This window comes from Scyliorhinus canicula, chromosome 13 (assembly GCF_902713615.1).
Source record: "Scyliorhinus canicula chromosome 13, sScyCan1.1, whole genome shotgun sequence".
Lineage (NCBI taxonomy): Eukaryota > Metazoa > Chordata > Chondrichthyes > Carcharhiniformes > Scyliorhinidae > Scyliorhinus > Scyliorhinus canicula.
In genome coordinates this window covers 52,491,295-52,511,990 of record NC_052158.1, presented here as the reverse complement: position 1 = coordinate 52,511,990, position 20,696 = coordinate 52,491,295, and the positions used below count along the sequence as shown (strand labels likewise).

The 20,696-nt window shown below is 47.0% G+C and overlaps 1 protein-coding gene across 1 annotated transcript in view; it reads left to right on the top strand.

Annotated features, from left to right (window-relative positions):
* The window catches only part of LOC119975866 (antigen peptide transporter 2-like), a 118,030-nt gene that overhangs the window by 50,424 nt on the left and 46,910 nt on the right, over positions 1-20,696 (top strand). Inside the window, exon 5 of the mRNA XM_038815753.1 lies at positions 19,928-20,125. Within this exon, the coding sequence (XP_038671681.1) occupies positions 19,928-20,125 (198 nt within the window). The remainder of the gene's footprint in view (positions 1-19,927; positions 20,126-20,696) is intronic.

Genomic DNA, 20,696 nt, shown 5'->3' with positions numbered 1-20,696 from the left:
GTTCTAGTAATATCATTCATTGGTAACATCTTCCCTGCATCTAACCTGTCTAGTCTTGTTAGAATTTTATAAGTGTCTCTGAGATCCCCCCTTATTCTTCTGAACTCCAGCGAGAACTATCCCAATCTAATCAATCTCTCCTCATATGACAGTCCCGTCATCCCAGGAATCAGTCTGGTAAACCTTCGGTGCATTTCCTCGAAAGCAAGAACATCCTTCCTCAGAGAAGACGAAAACTGCACACAATATTCCAGGTGTGGCCTCACCAAGGCTCTGTGTAATTACAGCAACACATCCCTGCTTCTGTACTCGAAACCTCTCGCAATGAAGGCCAACATACCATTAGGCTTCTTTACCGCCTGCTGCACCTGCATACTTACCTTCAGCGAATGGTGCACAAGGACACCCAGCTCCCTCTGTACACTCTCCTCTTCAAACATACAACCATTCGGGTAGGAATGTGCCTTCCTGTTTTTGCTTCCAAAGTCAATAACAAACACTTATCCAAATTATACTGCATCTGCCATTGATTTGCCCACTCGCCTACCTGTCCAGATCTTGCTGCAGGATCCTTGTATCCTCGTCACAATTTACCCTCCCACCTAACTTGGTATCATCTGCAAACTTTGAGATGTTACATTTTGTTCCCTCATCCAAATCATTAATATATATTGTGAATAGCTGGGGTCCCAGCACCGATCCCTGTGGCACCCCACTAGTTACTGCCTGTCAATTTGAAAAGGACCCATTAATTCCCTACTCTTTGTTTTCTCTCTGCCAACCAGTTTTCTATCCACCTCAATACATTTCCCCCAATCCCATGCGCTTTAATTTTGCACAATAATCTCTTATGCAGGACTGTTGTTGGCGGATGAGTGGCAGTGTGAGCGGATGAGTGGCAGTGTGAGCGGATGAGTGGCTGTGTGAGCGGATGAGTGGCTGTGTGAGCGGATGAGTGGCTGTGTGAGCGGATGAGTGGCTGTGTGAGCGGATGAGTGGCTGTGTGAGCGGATGAGTGGCTGTGTGAGCGGATGAGTGGCTGTGTGAGCGGATGAGTGGCTGTGTGAGCGGATGAGTGGCTGTGTGAGCGGATGAGTGGCTGTGTGAGCGGATGAGTGGCTGTGTGAGCGGATGAGTGGCTGTGTGAGCGGATGAGTGGCTGTGTGAGCGGATGAGTGGCAGTGTGAGCGGATGAGTGGCAGTGTGAGCGGATGAGTGGCAGTGTGAGCGGATGAGTGGCAGTGTGAGCGGGTGAGCGGATGAGTGGCTGTGTGAGCGGATGAGTGGCTGTGTGAGCGGATGAGTGGCAGTGTGAGCGGATGAGTGGCTGTGTGAGCGGATGAGTGGCAGTGTGAGCGGATGAGTGGCAGTGTGAGCGGATGAGTGGCAGTGTGAGCGGATGAGTGGCAGTGTGAGCGGATGAGTGGCAGTGTGAGCGGATGAGTGGCAGTGTGAGCGGATGAGTGGCTGTGTGAGCGGATGAGTGGCAGTGTGAGCGGATGAATGCCGCCATCCGAGGCTACGTGGAGCTGAACAATATGGGAGAGATCACGGCCACCACACTGGGAGACACTCAAGGCAGTAGTTAGGGGTGAAGGTATTTTGATCCGGGCGCATAGGGAGAGGATGCAGTGGGAGGAGAGAGCAAGGCTGGTAAAGGAGATTCTGAGGGTGGATTGGAGGTTTCGTGGGTGGAGGTGCTGTTAAAGGAGATGCAGAGGCTCCAGATGAAGTTCGGGTTAGTGTTCACGGGGAACGCAGTGGGGCAGTTGCGGAGGGCCAGAGGGGCAGTGCATGAGTATGGGGAAAAGGCAAGTAGGATACTGACCCACCAGCTGAGGAAGCAGGCAGTGGAGATTGGTATGGTGAGGGCTGAGAAGGATAATGTGGTGGTTGATCCAGAGGGAGTGAATGGGGTATTTGAGGCCTTCTACAGGGGGCTGTACAAGTCTGTATATGTAATGGGGTTGAGAAGGCCCCTGGATGATATGGAGTTCCCCAGGGTGGAGGAGGAGAGGGTGCAGGGACAGTGGGCCCCCGATCGGGCTGCGGGAGGTGATTGAGGGAATGGGGGCAATGCAGACAGGTAGGCCCCCGGGCTGGATGGGTTTCCAGTAGAGTTGTATGAAAAGTTTGATGCGGAGCTGGGGCTACTGCTACTGAGGACGTACAATGAGGTGAGGGGTAGGGGGTGCTCCCCCCACACGTTGTCGCAGGCTTCCATCTCCCTGATTTTAATAACGATAAGGACCTGGAGCAGTGTGGGTCCTAGCACCCGATATCGCTACTTAATGTTGATGCAAAGTTTTTGGCGTCCTGAACAAAGGACTGTGCTGCTGGTGATAGGGGAGGGCCAGATGGGATTTGTGAAGGTGCAGCAGTTATCGCCGAATGTGCACAGGCTGACTCATGTTATTACGATGCCCTCAGAGGGGCAAGAGGTGGCGACAATGAATGCGGAGAAGGCCTTTGATTAGGTGGAGTGGGCGTATATGTTGGAGGAGCTGGGTCGATTTGAGTTCGGTCAGAGGTTCGTGGACTGGGTTTGGCTGCTGTGCAGGGTGCCGATGATGAGCGTTTGGATGAACAGGACAAGTTTGGTGTACTTCAGGCTATATCGGGGGACAAGGCAGGGGTTGCCCATTGTCCTGGTAGCTTTTCACTTTTGCGATAGGAGATGTTTGCAATGGTACTTCGGATATTGAGGTGTTGGAAATGGATTGAGCGGGGTGGTGGGTGGGGGGGGGGGGGGGGGGGGGGGGGGGGGGTGAAGTGAATGTGACTCTAATTCACTTGTCTCTCAGTCCGGAAGGAACAATCTCGAACACATCCGTATTTCAGAATATTCTTTATTACGATCGAGGCCGCTGTCTAGATATTCCGGAGAACCACCTTGGAGAGTGCCAAAGTATTGCTCAAAACATCCCTTTTTATATGTATTATTAAGGGGCTGTCCCTTACATTCACTTGAGCTTGCTCCCATTACAAAGCATAGCTTGTTTTTGCCATAGATCCAATACATGATTAACTTGTTATTGCCATAATTTCGATACATGATTTTACAGACTTTGAGGTTATCTATTGGCACATGAGTATACAGCAGTCTTAGCATAAACAGCAGGTGTTAGCCACAGTTGCAAGCGGCTCCCACATTTCATATTCCGTCATCCGGCCATCTTCCTTGTTTCTCAAGGCTATTCGGCTTACAGTCATAAGTCGGCTCACGAATTCAATAACAACTCCTTTATTTGTGATTTTCCACTAATGTGTCCCATTAATTCTGGCTTGTTCTAGCTATTAACCATTGCTTCACATTCTCATTCCCCCCCTTTGATCATTCCATGATCACACAGCCCTCAGGGACTTATCCTTGAGAGTCTGAGGAATTCCTCCGGGAAATCATCCTTTGGTCCAATGTCCTCATACACATTTCCGGCATCTACTGAGTCCTGCTTGTCGAACTGGGAATGCCGCTGCAGCATCTGTGGCATCACAGAGGCGCCTAAACGATTACAAAAGCATTTAACACAGGTTACATTATACATAGCAAAAGGCAAATAACGATAAAGAGAATAAATCCATGAAACAGATAGGTGGTCCAGGAACTAGACCACAGCCCTCCCCACCAGTCGTTCGAGGAGGACTGGCGGAGCCTCTTTACCCCATCCCTAATGTGGTCCACTAGGTGAGTAATGTTCTCCGAGCTATCAGGGATATAAGTACAGCACTCAGAACCCACTACAGTAGGGCAGCACGGTGGCACAGTGGTTAGCATTGCTGCCTGCGGCGCTGAGGACCCGGGTTCGAATCCCGGCCCTGGGTCACTGTCCGTGTGGAGTTTGCACATTCTCCCCGTGTCTGCGTGGGTTTCACCCCCACAACCCAAAGATGTGCAGGGTAGGTGGATTGGCCACGCTAAATTGCCCCTTAATTGGAAAATAAAAAATAATTGGGTACTCTAAATTTAAAAAAAAAAAAGAACCCACTACAGCACATGTACCTCCCTTGCTGGCGAGGAGGTAGTCTAGAGCCATGCGGTTCTGTAAGGCAACCGTCCAAACAGCTACTAACTCTGCGCTGAGCTCACTGAGTCCTTCCGCGGTATCATTAGCCACCTGCTCCAGTATATCCCAGAGCTCTAATACTGCCGAACTGCGGCCAAAGGACAGCAGCTATCACCTCCCAAGGCACAAGGGAACCTAGTGGTTCGGGCATGGGGATGTTTGGATAGATCTGTATAATGGGTGATGCCAGGGACTACAAAGCCCATATAGCAAGAACCCGACCAATTTTACGGCAACCGGGGATATGCTTTTATGTCCGCATATAAAATAGGTATCATTGTACGAGGTCAAGTTCCCCTTGGCATCCATCATCATGATTCTAGTCGGCTCCCCCCTCCAGGGGCCGCCACTAGTATGGTTTTCTATTGCTGACCAATTAAAGGTGAACAAGCCTTTTTGTGTAAGATTAGTTATGGGTGGTTGCCAAATCAAGGCCTGGTTACATTGGCTGGTACCTACCGGGTGGGTCCCATTGGCATGATCCTTTTTAAAACATATACTACCTTTTGGAAATTTAGCATACTTGGCGAGGATCAGGTAGGGCGGCTGACGGGTTACAGTAAATTTCAGCCACCACCATCCTTTAAATCTGCTCATATCGAACCTGACTGATCGCCAATCTATCATATCTTGAGTATCATTATCAGGATTGGTACGATTACGTCGCAGAGCCCATTCTGCGACCTCCTCGATCAAATAGGAAAGAGGGACCAAGGGAATACCCCCATGGGCATGGCTCGGAACATGCGTACATACCCAACAAGAGGAGACATTCAATTTCTTTGCATAAGTATAAGACATAAACAGGAATGAATTCACAGTCACATGGTGCGTTGCCCGCTTCCTCCTGGTAGGCGGGTGAGTATGAATAGTCTTAGTATGGATAGTCTTACATTCAGGAACTCGTGGCTTGCCTTTCCTCCTACACCTGTAGTCCCACCGGCAAGCGTAGCGATCGCAGGTCAGGGATCCGCGGGTAGTCAGGAACCGAGGCTTCTCCTCGTCTTGATGAATGATGGTGGTGCAGGTATCTACCGGGGTCGCCGTCCACAAGGTCTCATCTGTGATGCTGTTGGCACAGCTAAAGGTGTCCTCACGACAAAGGTGCAGAATTCGTCCGCCGGGCCTACATCGCCGGTCTCGAGCGGTCGCACACAGTAGTGTGCTAGCGAGGATCGCGAGGACAAAAGGCAGCCTCATCCTGTAGTCGAACGATCAGCCACATGTACCTAGAACTTTAAAACGAGAGTTAGTGATCATGCAAACTTTATTAGTTTACAATGGTGCATGTGGATCCATGCATTATGTCCTTCAACTTTGACTGCTGTGGGGGTGGTTAGGAGAACTTGAAATGGTCCCTCCCAACGCGGTTCCAACCCCTTCCGTGTCCAATTGCGGATCATCACATGATCTCCCGGTTGTACAATATCGGAGCTGGCCAAGGGTGGCACTTCCTCTTGCGTGGCACGTACTCGTCAGTGGAGACTCTTTTTAATACTTTAGTCAAGGCTATTATGTAATTAGCCATTTCTGTAGTCATGTGGTGGAACTGGACCTCTTGGGGAATCTCACAATCCCATGGAGTGCGGAGAGGTCTTCCATACAGGATTTCCGCAGGGATTAATCGAGTCTTTCCTGCTGGGGTGGTTCTGATCTGGAAAAGTGCAACAGGTAAAAGTTTGAGCCAAGTGGCTCCGGTCTCTGCTTGTAGCTTAGCAAGTTTGGTTTTCAGTGTCTGGTTAGCTCTTTCCACTATCCCAGCTGCCTGGGGTCTGTAGGCGCAGTGTAACTGCTGTTTAATTCCCAGTTGAGTGCAGAATTCTTTATTGATCTGTCCCACAAAGTGAGGTCCATTATCAGAGCTTAAACGACAGGAATTCCAAATCTTGGTACAATTTCACACATAAGAACTTTTACTACAGTAGGATCTACAGTATCTTATTATCTACAGTAGGATAGGCCTCTATCCATTTACTAAACACATCAACAATCACTAATACATGCTTATAACACTGGCATCTTTCCAACTCAATGTAGTCCAGTTGCAGGGTCTCAAAGGGACCCTCGGGCAATGGTGTTTTTCCCTGCTCGCAGGGGACAGCCTTCCCAGGGTTATACTGCTGACATATCAAGCAGTGACTGCTAATTCGTTGGGCTATTTCCTGCAACCTAGGATGCCTCCAGGTCTACAGCAGTATATCACCTGTAGCACGTGTACCATAGTGAGTTGCAAAGTGTACACATTCGGCCACCCAGGCTGCCAAAGCATCGGGCATACATATCTGCCCTGCTGGGGTGACCCACAGCTTATTTTCTTTATCATATGTACATCCTAATTCTTCCCATAACTTTTTATCACTAGCAGGAGCGTCCTCCTGTAGCTGGATTACGTCAGTAATGGTCGGCATAGGTTTTTCAGAGGGAGACTTGTCTTTTGAGCTTTTAGTTTGGCTCATCATTTTAGGCACTACCATTTCCTTTGAATGGGAGGCTTCTTTTGCTTGGTGGTCTGCCTGCCTATTTCCTTCATCTACTGGAGTTTTTCCTTTCGTATGGACAGTACACTTTATCACTGCTACCTTTTCTGGGAGCAGAAGGGCTTGGAGTAACTGGGTCACTAGCTGTTGATGGGAAATTGGGGTGCCAGCGGATGTTAAGAATCCTCTGTTCTTCCATAATTGTCCAAAATCATGTACAACTCCAAAGGCATATCTGGAGTCTGTATAAATATTTACTTTTTGCCTGCTCCTAGTGCGCATGCGTGTATTAGTGCGAACAATTCTGCTTGCTAGGCCGAGAATGGAGTTTCAAATGCTACTGATTCTACTGTCTCCCCAGTTTCAAATGCTGCTGATTTTACTGTCTCCCCATCCTGGTTGACTATAGCATATCCTGATAACCGCTCCCCCCTTTCACCGATGGAAGCACTTCCATCTGTGAACATGGTCAGGTCTGGGTCGTTAAGAGGGGCATCCGATAGGTCCTCCCTGACAGATGAATCGTCCTTTATAAGTGACATGCAATCATGTCCAGGGTGTTCTTGCTCAAAGATCCATTCTGCATGGGACAGAGTGGCTTAATTAATCTGAAAAAATCTGAAAATTCAAAACTTAAGATTTGTAAGTTCCAATTAAAATGCATCTTCAGCTGTGTGGACTGTTCATTACTTTATCAGAATTAAAAGGGCCAGAGCTCACAGGCAAACCCAGCATGGGAGTGTCAAGACATCTTCTGGATTATACACAAAAGCTTGTTGAAAGGGTTAATTTTCTTGCAGAGACAAAAAGGGGCGTATAGTGGGTGGATAAATTGGAATGATGCCATTCGCATCTCTAAACGTTTTTTTATATTTATCACTCAAATGGACTGGGAGTAAAAGTTGGAGTGCTGCCAAATTCCCGTTATCAAGTCTAGAATATGTTCTGTTCTCTCTATGGAGTTGCTGTAATCAGTTACTGTTCTGAAGTTTTAATTTCCAAGCTAATTTTGAAATATCAAACAATATGTTATTGAATCTCTGACTGAACCAATTTTGCGCTTTATCGTGGTTCTTTCCCAGACGAACATGATCATGGGCATATATCATTTACCTATCTGTTGTTTGTACTTAATTCTGCAATCTCATAATTAAAACATCTGCGTTGTGAGACAGGTTAGTTTTACCCTACTGATGATTATTTGTGTCAGGGAAGTTTTAACCCTGAACTAATGAAACACCGGCTTGATCATATTTGTCATATGTATTTCAACTATCCTAACCTCCACTGAACACCATAAAACTAATATTTTCTTCTTCTTACTTACGTGATTTTGCACCCTGATTAAAATTCCTTGTGTATCAAAATTACCCTAGAAATGCCAATGATAGCCTTTGAAAAGAAAAAATTGTTAACTGTACTCAAACTATAGTCTTTAAAGGCAATGCGTAGACAATTTGAAGCTTTCAAATAATCACAGCTCATAACAAAACTCTTAAAAGTCAAAGTCTGAAGTCAAAGTCTGAAAATGAAACATGAATGCAGAGACGGTGAATAGTTCAGAACAAAGTTTAGATGCCTAAAACTCCCTTTCTCTCTCTCTCTCTCTCTCTCTCTCTCTCTCTCTCTCTCTCTGTCTATCTCTCTACGTAACTCTGTCTGTCTCTGGAACTCTTGTCGCTCTTTCTCTTTATCTAACTACCCCTCCCCGCCTCTGTCTCTCCCTGACTCGCTCTCTTTCGCTCTCTCAACTTTCGCTGTCTCTATCAGTCCCTCCCTCTGTCTCTGGCGCTCTCTCTCTAACCCTCTCACTCTTTCTCTAAAATGGAGCTCAATTAAAATACTGAACAAGATTTTTCATTCTTCTTCGAAAATTTTATCTGTGTCATTCCATTTAAGTCAATTTCCACTGATTAATTTAGAGGCATTAGCTATTCTTAGAGATGTATATTTCTTTGTGCAGATGACCTGCTTGCTGAAATGGTTAAATTTTTGTACAGAATCGAAAGTGGTGGAGAACTTGGCATGATGCCATCTCCATTCGCTACGTGACCTCGACCATTATCCATCCTTTCTTTCAATTTTCAATGTTCGTTATTTAACCGATTTTTGGAAAGAGACATTACGGGATGTTTATTTTTCTTTTATTTCAAATTAGTTGAATTACTGCTGAATTTATCTGGACGGATTGAAGCGATCTGAAGTTATTCTCGACATGTATCCATTGTTAAGTTTGTAACCGTAATCTTGTATTGATTTTCCTCCCCATTTTTTCGTTTTGGGATATTCCTGAACAAAACTAATTGAGTGTTTTAGCCCCTTTCTGATCTTTTGGACTTCACTTAATTTGATTTTTTTTTCTCCTTGAGACATTCCGGGACAGTCATTAGCCGTAATTGTTGGCAGTTTTGTGATGTCTTTTGCTAGTTTGCTGAATCTGTACTGCCGTATCTTTACCCGATTTATTGCTATGCTTAAAGGAGTTAGAGCTCAATTCCTTTAAACCAGCCTGTCTTCCAAATGGTGTGAAGGTTTAATTTATGTCATTTGTGCTTAGAACATAGAACAGTACAGCACAGAACAGGCCCTTCGGCCCTCAATGTTGTGCCGAGCCATGATCACTCTACTCAAACCCATGTATCCACCCTATACCTGTAACCCAACAACCCCCCTTAACCTTACTTTTTAGGACACTACGGGCAATTTAGCATGGCCAATCCACCTAACCCGCACATCTTTGGACTGTGGGAGGAAACCGGAGCACCCGGAGGAAACCCACGCACACAGGGGGAGGACGTGCAGACTCCACACAGACAGTGACCCAGCCGGGAATCGAACCTGGGACCCTGGAGCTGTGAAGCATTTATGCTAACCACCATGCTACCCTGCTTCTAACTTTTATTTGTCTTATCTTTACTTCTGTGTATCTCACCATTTTTCTCTGTTCCACAGAAATCACACCCATCTTTGATCATTGTTTTTTGCTCTTCAAAAACCAAAAAAATTTTTAACTGACTTTTTTACTCATTTGGCCTTGATACCAGATTTGTTGGATGTTACCTCACCGTCTGTCTGCCTTGCCAAGTGATTCTAATTTTAGGCGGTCAAAGGTTTGACTACTCGCCTTGTCCACCGGCTCGAGCGGCGTCCAGCTCAGCAAATCCTTCCAGACTTACACTAAATGTTATGGGTGAAAATATTCACACGAAGGCCTGGGTATCAGTAACAAAGCAGTTTATTATGTCAGAATTCTGGGAGATAAGGTCTGGGAACTCCACTGTCCCTGACAGCACCTTATCCCTCTTAAGCTTAAACTCACATGGATTAATATACAGATTCAAGGCGGATAGCCTAATGACTTGGTTCTTTTCCCATATGCGCATTCCTCTTTTTATAAGACCTTGGCTGTTTTAACTATTTCTTTCTCTGTCAATTTTATACCCAATTTTAATGCATTAGTTTTCCCCCCCAGTGGCCATCTTTCTTCTCCTAAATTTTTATGCCATTCTCCTGACAATTGATGGAAAAAATGAAGTTGTATGGGGTTCAGGGTGTACTAGCTAGATGGATAAAGAACTGGCTGGGCAACAGGAGAGAGAGAGTAGTGGTAGAAGGGAGTGTCTCAAAATGGAGAAGGGTGACTAGTGGTGTTCCACAGGGATCCGTGCTCGGACCACTGTTGTTTGTGATCTACATAAATGACCTGGAGGAAGGTATAGGTGGTCTGATTTGCAGGTTTGCAGATGATAGTAAGATTGGTGGAGTTGCAGATAGCGAGGAGGACTGTCAGAGAATACAACAAAATATAGATAGGTTGGAGAGTTGGGCAGAGAAATGGCAGATGGAGTTCAATCCAGGCAAATACGAGGTGATGCATTTTGGAAGATCAAATTCAAGACTTTAGGTGAGCTACTGGCATGGGTTGAGGATTGGCTGTCTGACAGAAGGCAGAGAGTTGGGATAAAAGGTTCTTTTTCGGAATGGCAGCCGGTGACCAGCGGTGTCCCACAGGGTTCAGTGTTGGGGCCGCAGCTGTTCACCATATATATTAATGATCTGGATGAAGGGACTGGGGGCATTCTAGCGAAGTTTGCTGATGATACGAAGTTAGGTGGTCAGGCAGGTAGTGCTGAGGAAGTGGGGAGGCTGCAGAAGGATCTAGACAGTTTGGGAGAGTGGTGCAGGAAATGGCTGATGCATTTCAACGTGAGAAAATGTGAGGTCTTGCACTTTGGAAAAAAGAATCCAAGCATAGACTACTTTCTAAACGGTGAGAAAATTCATAATGCCAAAGTACAAAGGGATCTGGGAGTGCTAGTCGAGGATTCCCTAAAGGTAAACATGCAGGTTGAATCCGTGATTAAGAAAGCGAATGCTATGTTGTCATTTATCTCAAGAGGGTTGGAATATAAAAGCAGCGATGTGCTACTGAGCCTTTATAAGGCTCTGGTTAGGCCCCATTTGGAGTACTGTGTCCAGTTTTGGGCCCCACATCTCAGGAAGGACATACTGGCACTGGAGCGTGTCCAGCGGAGATTCACACGGATGATCCCTGGAATGGCGGGTCTAGCATATGAGGAACGGCTGGCGTTCCTGGGATTGTATTCATTGGAGTTCAGAAGGTTAAGGGGAGATCTAATAGAAACTTACAAGATTATACATGGCTTAGAAAGGATGGACGCAAAGAAACTGTTTCCGTTAGGCGAGGAGTCGAGGACCCGTGGGCACAGCCTTAGAATTAGAGGGGGTAAATTCAAAACAGAAATGCGGAGACATTTCTTCAGCCAGAGAGTGGTGGGCCTGTGGAATTCATTGCCGCAGAGTGCAGTGGAGGCCGGGACGCTAAATGGCTTCAAGGCAGAGATAGATAAATTCTTGATGTCGCGAGGAATTAAGGGCTATGGGGAGAATGCTGGGAGGTGGAGTTGAAATGCCCATCAGCCATGATTGAATGGCGGAGTGGACTCGATGGGCCGAATGGCCTTACTTCCACTCCTATGTCTTATGGTCTTATGGTCTTAAGAGCGGACTATATGGTCAATGGAAGGGTCTTGGGGAAAATTGATGTGCAGAGAGATCTGGGAGTTCAGGTCCATTGTACCCTGAAGGTGGCAACGAAGGTGGATAGTGTGGTCAAGAAGGCATACAGCATGCTTGCCTTCCTCGGACGGGGTATTGAGTACAAGAGTTGGCAGGTCATGTTACAGTTGTATAGGACTTTGGTTCGGCCACATTTGGAATACTGCGTGCAGTTCTGGTCACCACATTACCAGAAGGATGTGGATGCCTTGGAGAGGGTGCAGAGGAGGTTCACCAGGATGTTGCCTGGTATGGAGGGTGCTAGCTATGAAGAAAGGTTGAGTGGATTAGGATTGTTTTCGTTGGAAAGACGGAGGTTGAGGGGGGACCTGATTGAGGTCTACAAAATTATGAGAGGAATGGACAGGGTGGATAGCAACAAGCTTTTCCCAAGAGTGGGGGTGTCAGTTACAAGGGGTCACGATTTCAAAGTGAGAGGGGGAAAGTTTAAGGGAGATGTGCGTGGAAAGTTTTTTACGCAGAGTGTGGTGGGTGCCTGGAACGCTTTACCAGCGGAGGTGGTAGAGGGGGGCACGATAGCATCATTTAAGAAGCATCTAGACAGGTATATGAATGGGCGGGAACAGAGGGAAGTAGACCTTGGAAAATAGGAGACAGGTTTAGATAAAGGATCTGGATCGGCGCAGGCTGGGAGGGCCGAAGGGCCTGTTCCTGTGCTGTAATTTTCTTTGTTCTTTCTTTGTTAATTGTCTCAGTTGCTTGGAATATTCCAGATATTGTTCACACAAGGTTTGAAGCGCGCTTCCACTATCAGAGGTTGTATCTTGCGATTATTGTTTATTTGGCGAAATGGTCCTGGACCACTTTATTCAATCATGAATTTAAACTGAGTTACCCTGCTCCGTTGCCCAATTCAGGCAGGCTCATCCGTGCCTGCAAGCCTATCTAACTACAAGGTTATAACGTCCTTGTTATGTTGTTACCTTAGGGTTGATCACGCGCCCTTCTAAAGCCTCTTATTGTGGGGGCACTTTTAGACAAAAGCAAGGATCATGATGATGCCGAAACCTCTTCTGTAGCTATAACTGTAGGGGCTACACACCCTCCCTTAAAGCACTAGTCCATGACTGTGCCTGTGACTATAACTGTAGGGGTCACACTCCCTCCCTTAAAGCACTAGTCCATGACTGTGCCTGTGACTATAACTGTAGGGGTCACACTCCCTCCCTTAAACGGGTTCGCCAGACTGACCTGGATTTCGTAGGAGCGTCCCTGAGCGCTGGCAGCGGGGCTGAATCGTGGACGGTACAGCGGATGGGAATACCAAAGTGACAAAACCTTTACTCACAGTGGGGGCCCAATTCCTCCTTCGCTCCCGAACCCGATCAGTCGCTTATGCCGCCAATCTCAGCGGAGACTCTTTGAAATCCCACCGCTGCCACCAAAATGTGAATGCAACTCTAATTCACTTGTCTCTCAGTCCGGAAGGAACAATCTCGAACACGTCCGTACTTCAGAATATTCTTTATTACGATCGGGGCAGCTCTCTAGGTATTCCGGAGAGCCACCTCGGAGAGTGCCAAAGTATTGCTCAAAACATCCCTTTTTATATGTATTATTAAGGGGCTGTCCCTTACATTCACTTGAGCTTGCTCCCATTACAAAGCATAAACTTGTTTTTGCCATAGATCCAATACATGATTAACTTGTTATTGCCATAATTTCGATACATGATTTTACAGACTTTGAGGTTATCTATTGGCACATGAGTATACAGCAGTCTTAGCATAAACAGCAGGTGTTAGCCACAGTTGCAAGCGGCTCCCACATTTCATATTCCGTCATCCGGCCATCTTCCTTGTTTCTCAAGGCTATTCGGCTTAGTCATAAGTCGGCTCACGAATTCAATAACAACTCCTTTATTTGTGATTTTCCACTAATGTGTCCCATTAATTCTGGCTTGTTCTAGCTATTAGCCCTTGCTTCACATCCTCTGGGATATGCAGACAATCTGTTGCCGTACATTTCGGACCTGGTGGGCAGTTTTGAAAGGATCATGGAGATTTTGAGGGAATTTGATCTGATCTCGGGGTACAAATTGAACATGGGGGAGAAGCGAGGTATTCCTGATAAATGCTAGAAAGTAGGAGAGGAGGTTAGGGGAGTTGGCGCTCCGGGTGATGGGGACGGGTTTATGGCATTGAGGAATCAAGATGGCTCAGAGTTGGGCGAAATTTACACAAATTGAACTTGACACGGCTGTTGGAGGGGACGAAAGCGGGTTTCAAGAGGTGGAATGTGTTGTCGCTGTTACTGGCTGGGCGCACACAGATGGTGAAAATGACGGTGCTGCCCACGTTCTTGTTCACGTTCCAGAACCTCCCCATCTTTCTCCCAAGTCCTTTTCCATTAAGGTGAACGGGATAATTTGGGGTTTGCGTGGGCAGGGAAGACCCCACGGTTGAGGAGGGTGTTCTTGGAGAGGGAGAGGTTGCCAAATTTTATGGATTAGTATTGTGTCGAACATCACAATGGTGAGGAAATGGCCTGTGGAGGGGGGTTGGTATGGGGCGGATCGAGGCGGTGTGTGCAGGACGGGTTTGAGGGCACTGCTGTTGGTGCCCCTTCCGTTCTTGCCAGTCAGGTACTCCATGAGCCCAGTGGTGGTTTCGGTGTTATGGGTGTGGAGCCAGTGTCGGCATCAATTGTGGGTTGGAGGGCATGTTGTTGTGAGCACTGATATGGAACAATCAGAGGTTTGTTGTCGGAGGATGATATTGGGGAGGGAAGAGTGTCGGACATGTACAGAGAGTTGTTGGAGAGGGAGGGTGCTCCCATGGAGGAGAATACGTGCAAATGGGAGGAAGAGTGGAGGTGAGGGCCGGGATGTGGAAAGAGGTCCTGCGGAGAGTGAATTCATCCTCCATGTGAAAGATTAAGCCTCATCCAGTTTAAGGTTGTGCATAGGGCCCACATGACGGTTGCAAGAATGAGCCCCTTTACAGGGTTTGTGGACAGTTGTTGGCGGTTTGCCGGGAGGGCCCGTGAATCATGCCCACATTTTTTGGGCGTGTCCAATGCTGAGGGGTTTCTGTCAGGGGTTCTCGGACTTTATGTGGCCCCGAGACTGGAGATTGCGATATTTGGTGTGTTGGAAGGTCTGGGAGTCCAGGTGGGGAGAGAGACCAATGTATTGGCCTTTGCCTCCCTGATGCCCAGAGACATATGGGATAATGGGGAAAAATTAGGAAAGCTGGGTGCAGTGAGATTTTGGTATCAGTGGAGGTTGGCGGCTTGTGGTTTCTGTTCATGTTGATGTTTTGGTCTTGTATTGATTAACAGGTCGTTCAGTCCAACTGGTCTACATCCATTCCAAACAAGCCTCCTTCCACTCTATATCATTTAACACTATCGATATATTGCTTTCCCCATTATATGTTTATCTCACTTCCCCTTTCCTAACAACGTATAATTCTTGACACTTAGCTATATTAAATTGAATTAATTCACTTCCAATCAGATGGCACTCACTTACACCAATCATTGTATTGTGTCTGAATAATGTATTTTGTCTGGGACAGAAGTTTGTACAGAAAAATTAATGCTTTTCAGTGTGGTGAAAAGTGCTACATTCCCACAACTGTCTAGGTATAGAAGTTTCTCCTGAACTTCATTTTGAATGTATGAATGACTATCATATGATAGGTTCAGGCCTTGGGGCCCCAGCTATTTACAAACTATATAAACGATTTGGGCACAGGGATAGAAGGCTCTAGAGCCAAATTTGCAGACGGTGCAAAAATAGGTGGGACAGTCAGTTGGAATGAGGAAATAATCTTGTAAATGAATATAGATAGGTTAGGAGAGTGGGCCAAAATGTGGCGGATGGCGTTTAATTTCGATAAGTGTAAGGCCATTCATTTTGGTTGGATAAAATGGAAAGGCAACTTATTATCTAAATGGGAACAGTAAGAAGTCTTACGGCACCAGGTTAAAGTCCAACAAGTTTGTTTCAAATCACTAGCTTTCGGAGCACAGCTCCTTCCTCAGATGAGTGAGAGGTGGGTTCCACAACACATATACAGACAAAATCAATGATGCAATGATGCAAGGGGGGCAGCAGGGTAGCATGGTGGTTAGCATAAATGCTTCACAGCTCCAGGGTCCCAGGTTCGATTCCCGGCTGGGTCACTGTCTGTGTGGAGTCTGCACGTCCTCCCCCTGTGTGCGTGGGTTTCCTCCGGGTGCTCCGGTTTCCTCCCACAGTCCAAAGATGTGCGGGTTAGGTGGATTGGCCATGATAAATTGCCCGTAGTGTCCTAATAAAAAAAGTAAGGTTAGGGGGGGGGGGGGGGGTTGTTGGCTTACGGGTATAGGGTGGATACGTGGGTTTGAGTAGGGTGATCATGGCTCGGCACAACATTGAGGGCCGAAGGGCCTGTTCTGTGCTGTACTGTTCTATGTTCTATGATACTTTGAATTGCAGGGAATTAAGTCTTTACAGGTCCAGACATAGCAACTAGAGAGGGGCTTAATCACAGGTTAAAGAGGTGTGAATTGTCTCAAGCCAGGACAGTTGTCAGGATGTCACAGGTCCAGGCCAGATGGTGGGGGATGAATGTAATGTGACATGAATCCAAGGTCACAGTTGAGGCCGTACTCATGCGTGCGGAACTTGGCTATAAGTTTCTGCTCGGCGATTCTGTGTTGTCGCGCATCCTGTAGGGCGGTTTTGAGAACTCTTAACCAAAGATCAGAGGCTGAATGCTCTTGACTGTTGAAGTGTTCCCCGACTGGAAGGGAACATTCCTGCCTGACGATTGTCGCGCGATGTCCTTTCATCCATTGTTGCAACGTCTGCATGGTCTCGCCAGTGTACCACGTCTCGGGACATCCTTTCATTCAGTTTATGAAGTAGACAACATTGGCCGAGTCTCATGAGTATGTACCGCGTACCTGGTGGGTGGTGTTCTCACGTGTCATAGTGGTACCCATGTCGATGATCTGGCACGTCTTGCAGAGGTTGCTATGGCAGGGTTGTGTGGTGTCATGGTCACTGTTCCCCTGAAGGCTGCGTAGCTTGCTGCAAACGATGGTCTGTTTGATGTTAGGTGGTTGTTTGAAGGCAAGTAGTGGGGATGGCCTTGGAAAGATGTTCGTCTTCATTGATGACGTGTTGAAGGCTGCGAAGAAGATGTAGTTTCTCTGCTCTGGGGAAGTGTTGAGTGTTGCTTGTGTCCTCACGGTAGGAGGATGGAGTTAAGGCCAGAATGAAATCAGCCATGATCGAATGACGGAGCAGACTGATGGGCCAAATGGCCAAATTCTGCTTCTGTATCTTATGAACTTATGAACTGGGGCAAGGTATTCCTGGAAACTGGCAAAAAACGATGGCGGGCTGGAAAAGTTGTTGAACCCACCGATGGCCTTGGCGGTTTTCCCATGGTATTATACGGCATTTAGATGCACTGGAGGCATGATCTGAAGTCTTGCACCCATGCACAGGGGGCAGACTAGCTTGGGAGGCAGTGGCAGCTGTGGTTAGCACCAACTCGTTGCAGAAGACAATAGAACACCCCAGGGCCATCTATACAGGTGACTCTGGGAGTGTCCCATGCATCAGAATCCCCTCTTCCTGTGACCGCTCCAGCTACAGAGGCTGAGGAGGGTGCTGCTACCACCCTGCAGCGGCACCTGAAAGCAGGCCAGGCTCTTCCAGGTCTCGCCTCTCTCGAGGATGTCTGCCAAGGTAATCACAGACAGCAGGCTGCCTCCACCTCTGCTGTGGGTGTTGTGGATGCACCAAGACTTAGCAACAGGGTAAGGAAAGTTAAGAAGTTCTAGTTGCACAACGAGGGCATGGGTGTTGAGCACCTGTGCATAACATTCACCTCTAAACATTCACCTTTAAATAAATTCCCACTTTCAATTGCTACTTATTTTGATGTGTTGTGTTCCTGTCATCCTGACCTGAAAACCGGATTTCTGCACATGATAATACAGGGTGCACAGTCCAGGGCTTCCTCCACTTGCGTTGTGCTAGGTTCCCAGCATATTGGTAGCGTCCCTTCACAGTGACTGAACACATCAGTCATGCCTGTTTCTCGTAGGGAATGAGGACGTCTCCCACAGTATGTGGCATCACACATTGTCCTTGTGTGTTCTCTGCACCTTTTGAGGTGCGGCTGGACTCCCCATCCCATTTGCCTCAGCTTCCGGTGACACTGAACCTCAAGGGTACAGCTCACAAAGGATGCCATAAGATCAGGAGAGGTGAAACTTTCCCCACTGCATCGCCGTGACGTGGCCCGAGGCATTGAGATCAAACGAGCTGCCATCAGCCAGACTGCTCTGTGAGGATCTATGCACTGTTTCCACTGCAAGTCATCCCTGCAATGTAGGGACTATGACAAACTGATGCGTCCCCATGACAGGAGCCTTATCATCAGATAATTGGAAGAGCAATGCTCACAGAAGCCATGTGAAGATAATGCGATTTCCTCGTAAGATGACTTCTTCATCCTCGATGAATCTAGTGGAAATCAGCATGTCATCTGGACATTGCCATTGCCTCATGGCCAATATCCTCTCCCATGAGAACCTTCTCAGCTTCATCCCTTTCAGTGTCATCCTCATTGGAGGAAGCGTGCCATTCCTCCATCTCTCCCTCTGGCAGTTGTTCCCCCGTTGCAGTGCCAGGTTGTGCAGGGCACAGGAAGTGAACATGATAGAACAAACAGTGCAGAAGGAGGCTATTCAGCCCATCAAGTCTGCACGGACCCACCTAAGCTCTCTCTTCCATCCTATCCCAGTGACCCCTCCTAACCTCTTTTTTGGACACTAAGGGCAATTTATCATGGCCAATCCACCTAACCTGCACATCTTTGAACTGTGGGAGGAAACCATAGCACTCTGAGGAAACTCACGCAGACACTGGGAGAACGTGCAGACTCCGCACAGTGACCCAGCAGGGAATAGAACCTGGGACCATGGAGCTGTGAAGCCACAGTGGTAGCCACTATGCTACCGTGCTGCCCCCACATGATATATGACACCCCTTGTGGATTATATTGCAAGGCTCTACCCTCTGGTCTGCTCCACCAAAGGGTGAGTTGCAGCATGAGCATCATTGTACCTGGTCTCAGCTGCACTCTGTAACCTCTACACGAGCATCAATAACCACCTCCTCAGTGGGCAACCATAGTCCCTGAGGAGCCTACCCTGCAGCCCCTGTGGACCCTGAAAGATGTCAGGGATCTGAGAGCGGCTCAGAATGTAGGTGTCCAGCACACCCCCTGGGGATCGAGCATTCACCTGGAACATGCGTTTGGTGTGGTCACAGACCAGCTGATCACCAGGCTCCAGGTTTCATATTTTCCATTTCTGTTGCCAAACCTACCCAACGAAAATGGGAGGAAAATCCTGGCCTTGTTTCCCTCTCAAAAGAAAACATCTTTTCAATGTCTACTCTCAGAATTTGACAGGGCTTTATAGGATTTGATGAAGATCGCTATTTGAGCAGCCATCAATCTTGCCGTTTCTGCAGAGAACAATGCATTCTCATCAGTCTTCCCTTTGGTATAACCTCGCAATCCAGGTTATCAAATTATCTATCTTTTTTGCATCTTCTTCAGTGCCTCTAGCCCTCTTTTATTATATGAAGGCCAGAACTGTTGACAGTACGTCAAATGTAGTCTCACCATTGCTCAATATGAGTTCAACATAAATTTCGAACTAGGGACACAGTTTAGGAATAAGGGGTCTCCCATTTAAGACTGAGATAAGGATAATTTTCTTCTCTCAGAAGGTCATTGCTCTCTGGAATTCTCGTACCAAAGAGAGCAGTGGGGACAGAGTCGCTGATTATATTCCAGGTTGAGTTAGACAGATTTCTGATCGACAAGGGAATCGATGGCTATCGAAAGATGGCCGGAAAGTAGAGTTAAGGCCACAGTTGCATCAACTATGAGCTTGCTGAATGGCGGAGCAGGTTTGATGGGCTGAATGGCCTACTTGTGCTCCTAATATTTATCTTGTTGAATTAAATTCTCTTCCTTTCAATTCTTCCCTCCAGCAAGGAACCCTAATGCTTGGTTTGCTTTTTTATTATGGTCTTATTAGCGTTGCTACTTTTACTGATTTGTGTACCTGATCCCTCATATCGCTTTTCCTCCTTCTCCCCATTTGAATGCTTATGCTCCAGGCATCATGTGGCCTCCTCACTTTTCCAACCAGTGTAATTCTTCACGCTTAGTTATTTTGAAATTTAATACATTAACTGATCAGACAGCACTGAGACCAAAACATTATACTGAGATTGATTGTTGTGTTTTGTTTTGGGGACAGAAACTGGTTCAGGAGGTGCAGGATTCTATCGCGAAGTCAAACCAACTGGCCGGAGAGATTGTTTCGGGGATCAGAACGGTCAGGAGTTTCGCCACTGAGACCGAGGAGTCCGAACTCTTTGAGGAGAAGCTCCAGGTTACACACCAACTCAAGACCAAACGGGATATTGTTACAACAGTGTACGTAGTGTGTCACAGGGTAAGTGACAGAGTAAGCCCCCTCATTGTGTATATTCCAACTGCTTCACTCAGCTCACAGCCACCCTCTAATCTGAGCATCGACCCATATCTTCACAATGTCAGCAATTTCAGGAAGCATGCAACTCCAAAACATAGGCATGGAAATTCAGACACATTGCAGTGTATAATGTCTACTGGGTGAGTAGTTCTCTGTCTTTCCTTCTGTCTCTCCATAAGACCATAAGATGTCGGAGCAGAAGTAGGCCATTCAACCCATCGAGTCTGCTCTGCAATTCAATGAGATCATGGCTGATTTGAGTGAACAGTTTTGGTCTCCTTATCTGAGGAAAGATATACTGGCATTGTAGGCTGTCCAAAGAAGATTCACTAGGGTGATCTCAAGTGTGGAGGGATTTTCTTATACTCATTGGAGTTGAGAAGAATGAGAGATAACCACATTGAGACACATAAGATCTCAGGAGGCTTGACAGGGTAGATGCTGAGAGGATCTTTGGGTGACTAGAAGTAGAGGGCATAATCTCAGAGGAAGGGGTTGCCCATTTAAGACCGAGATAAGGAGGAATTTTATC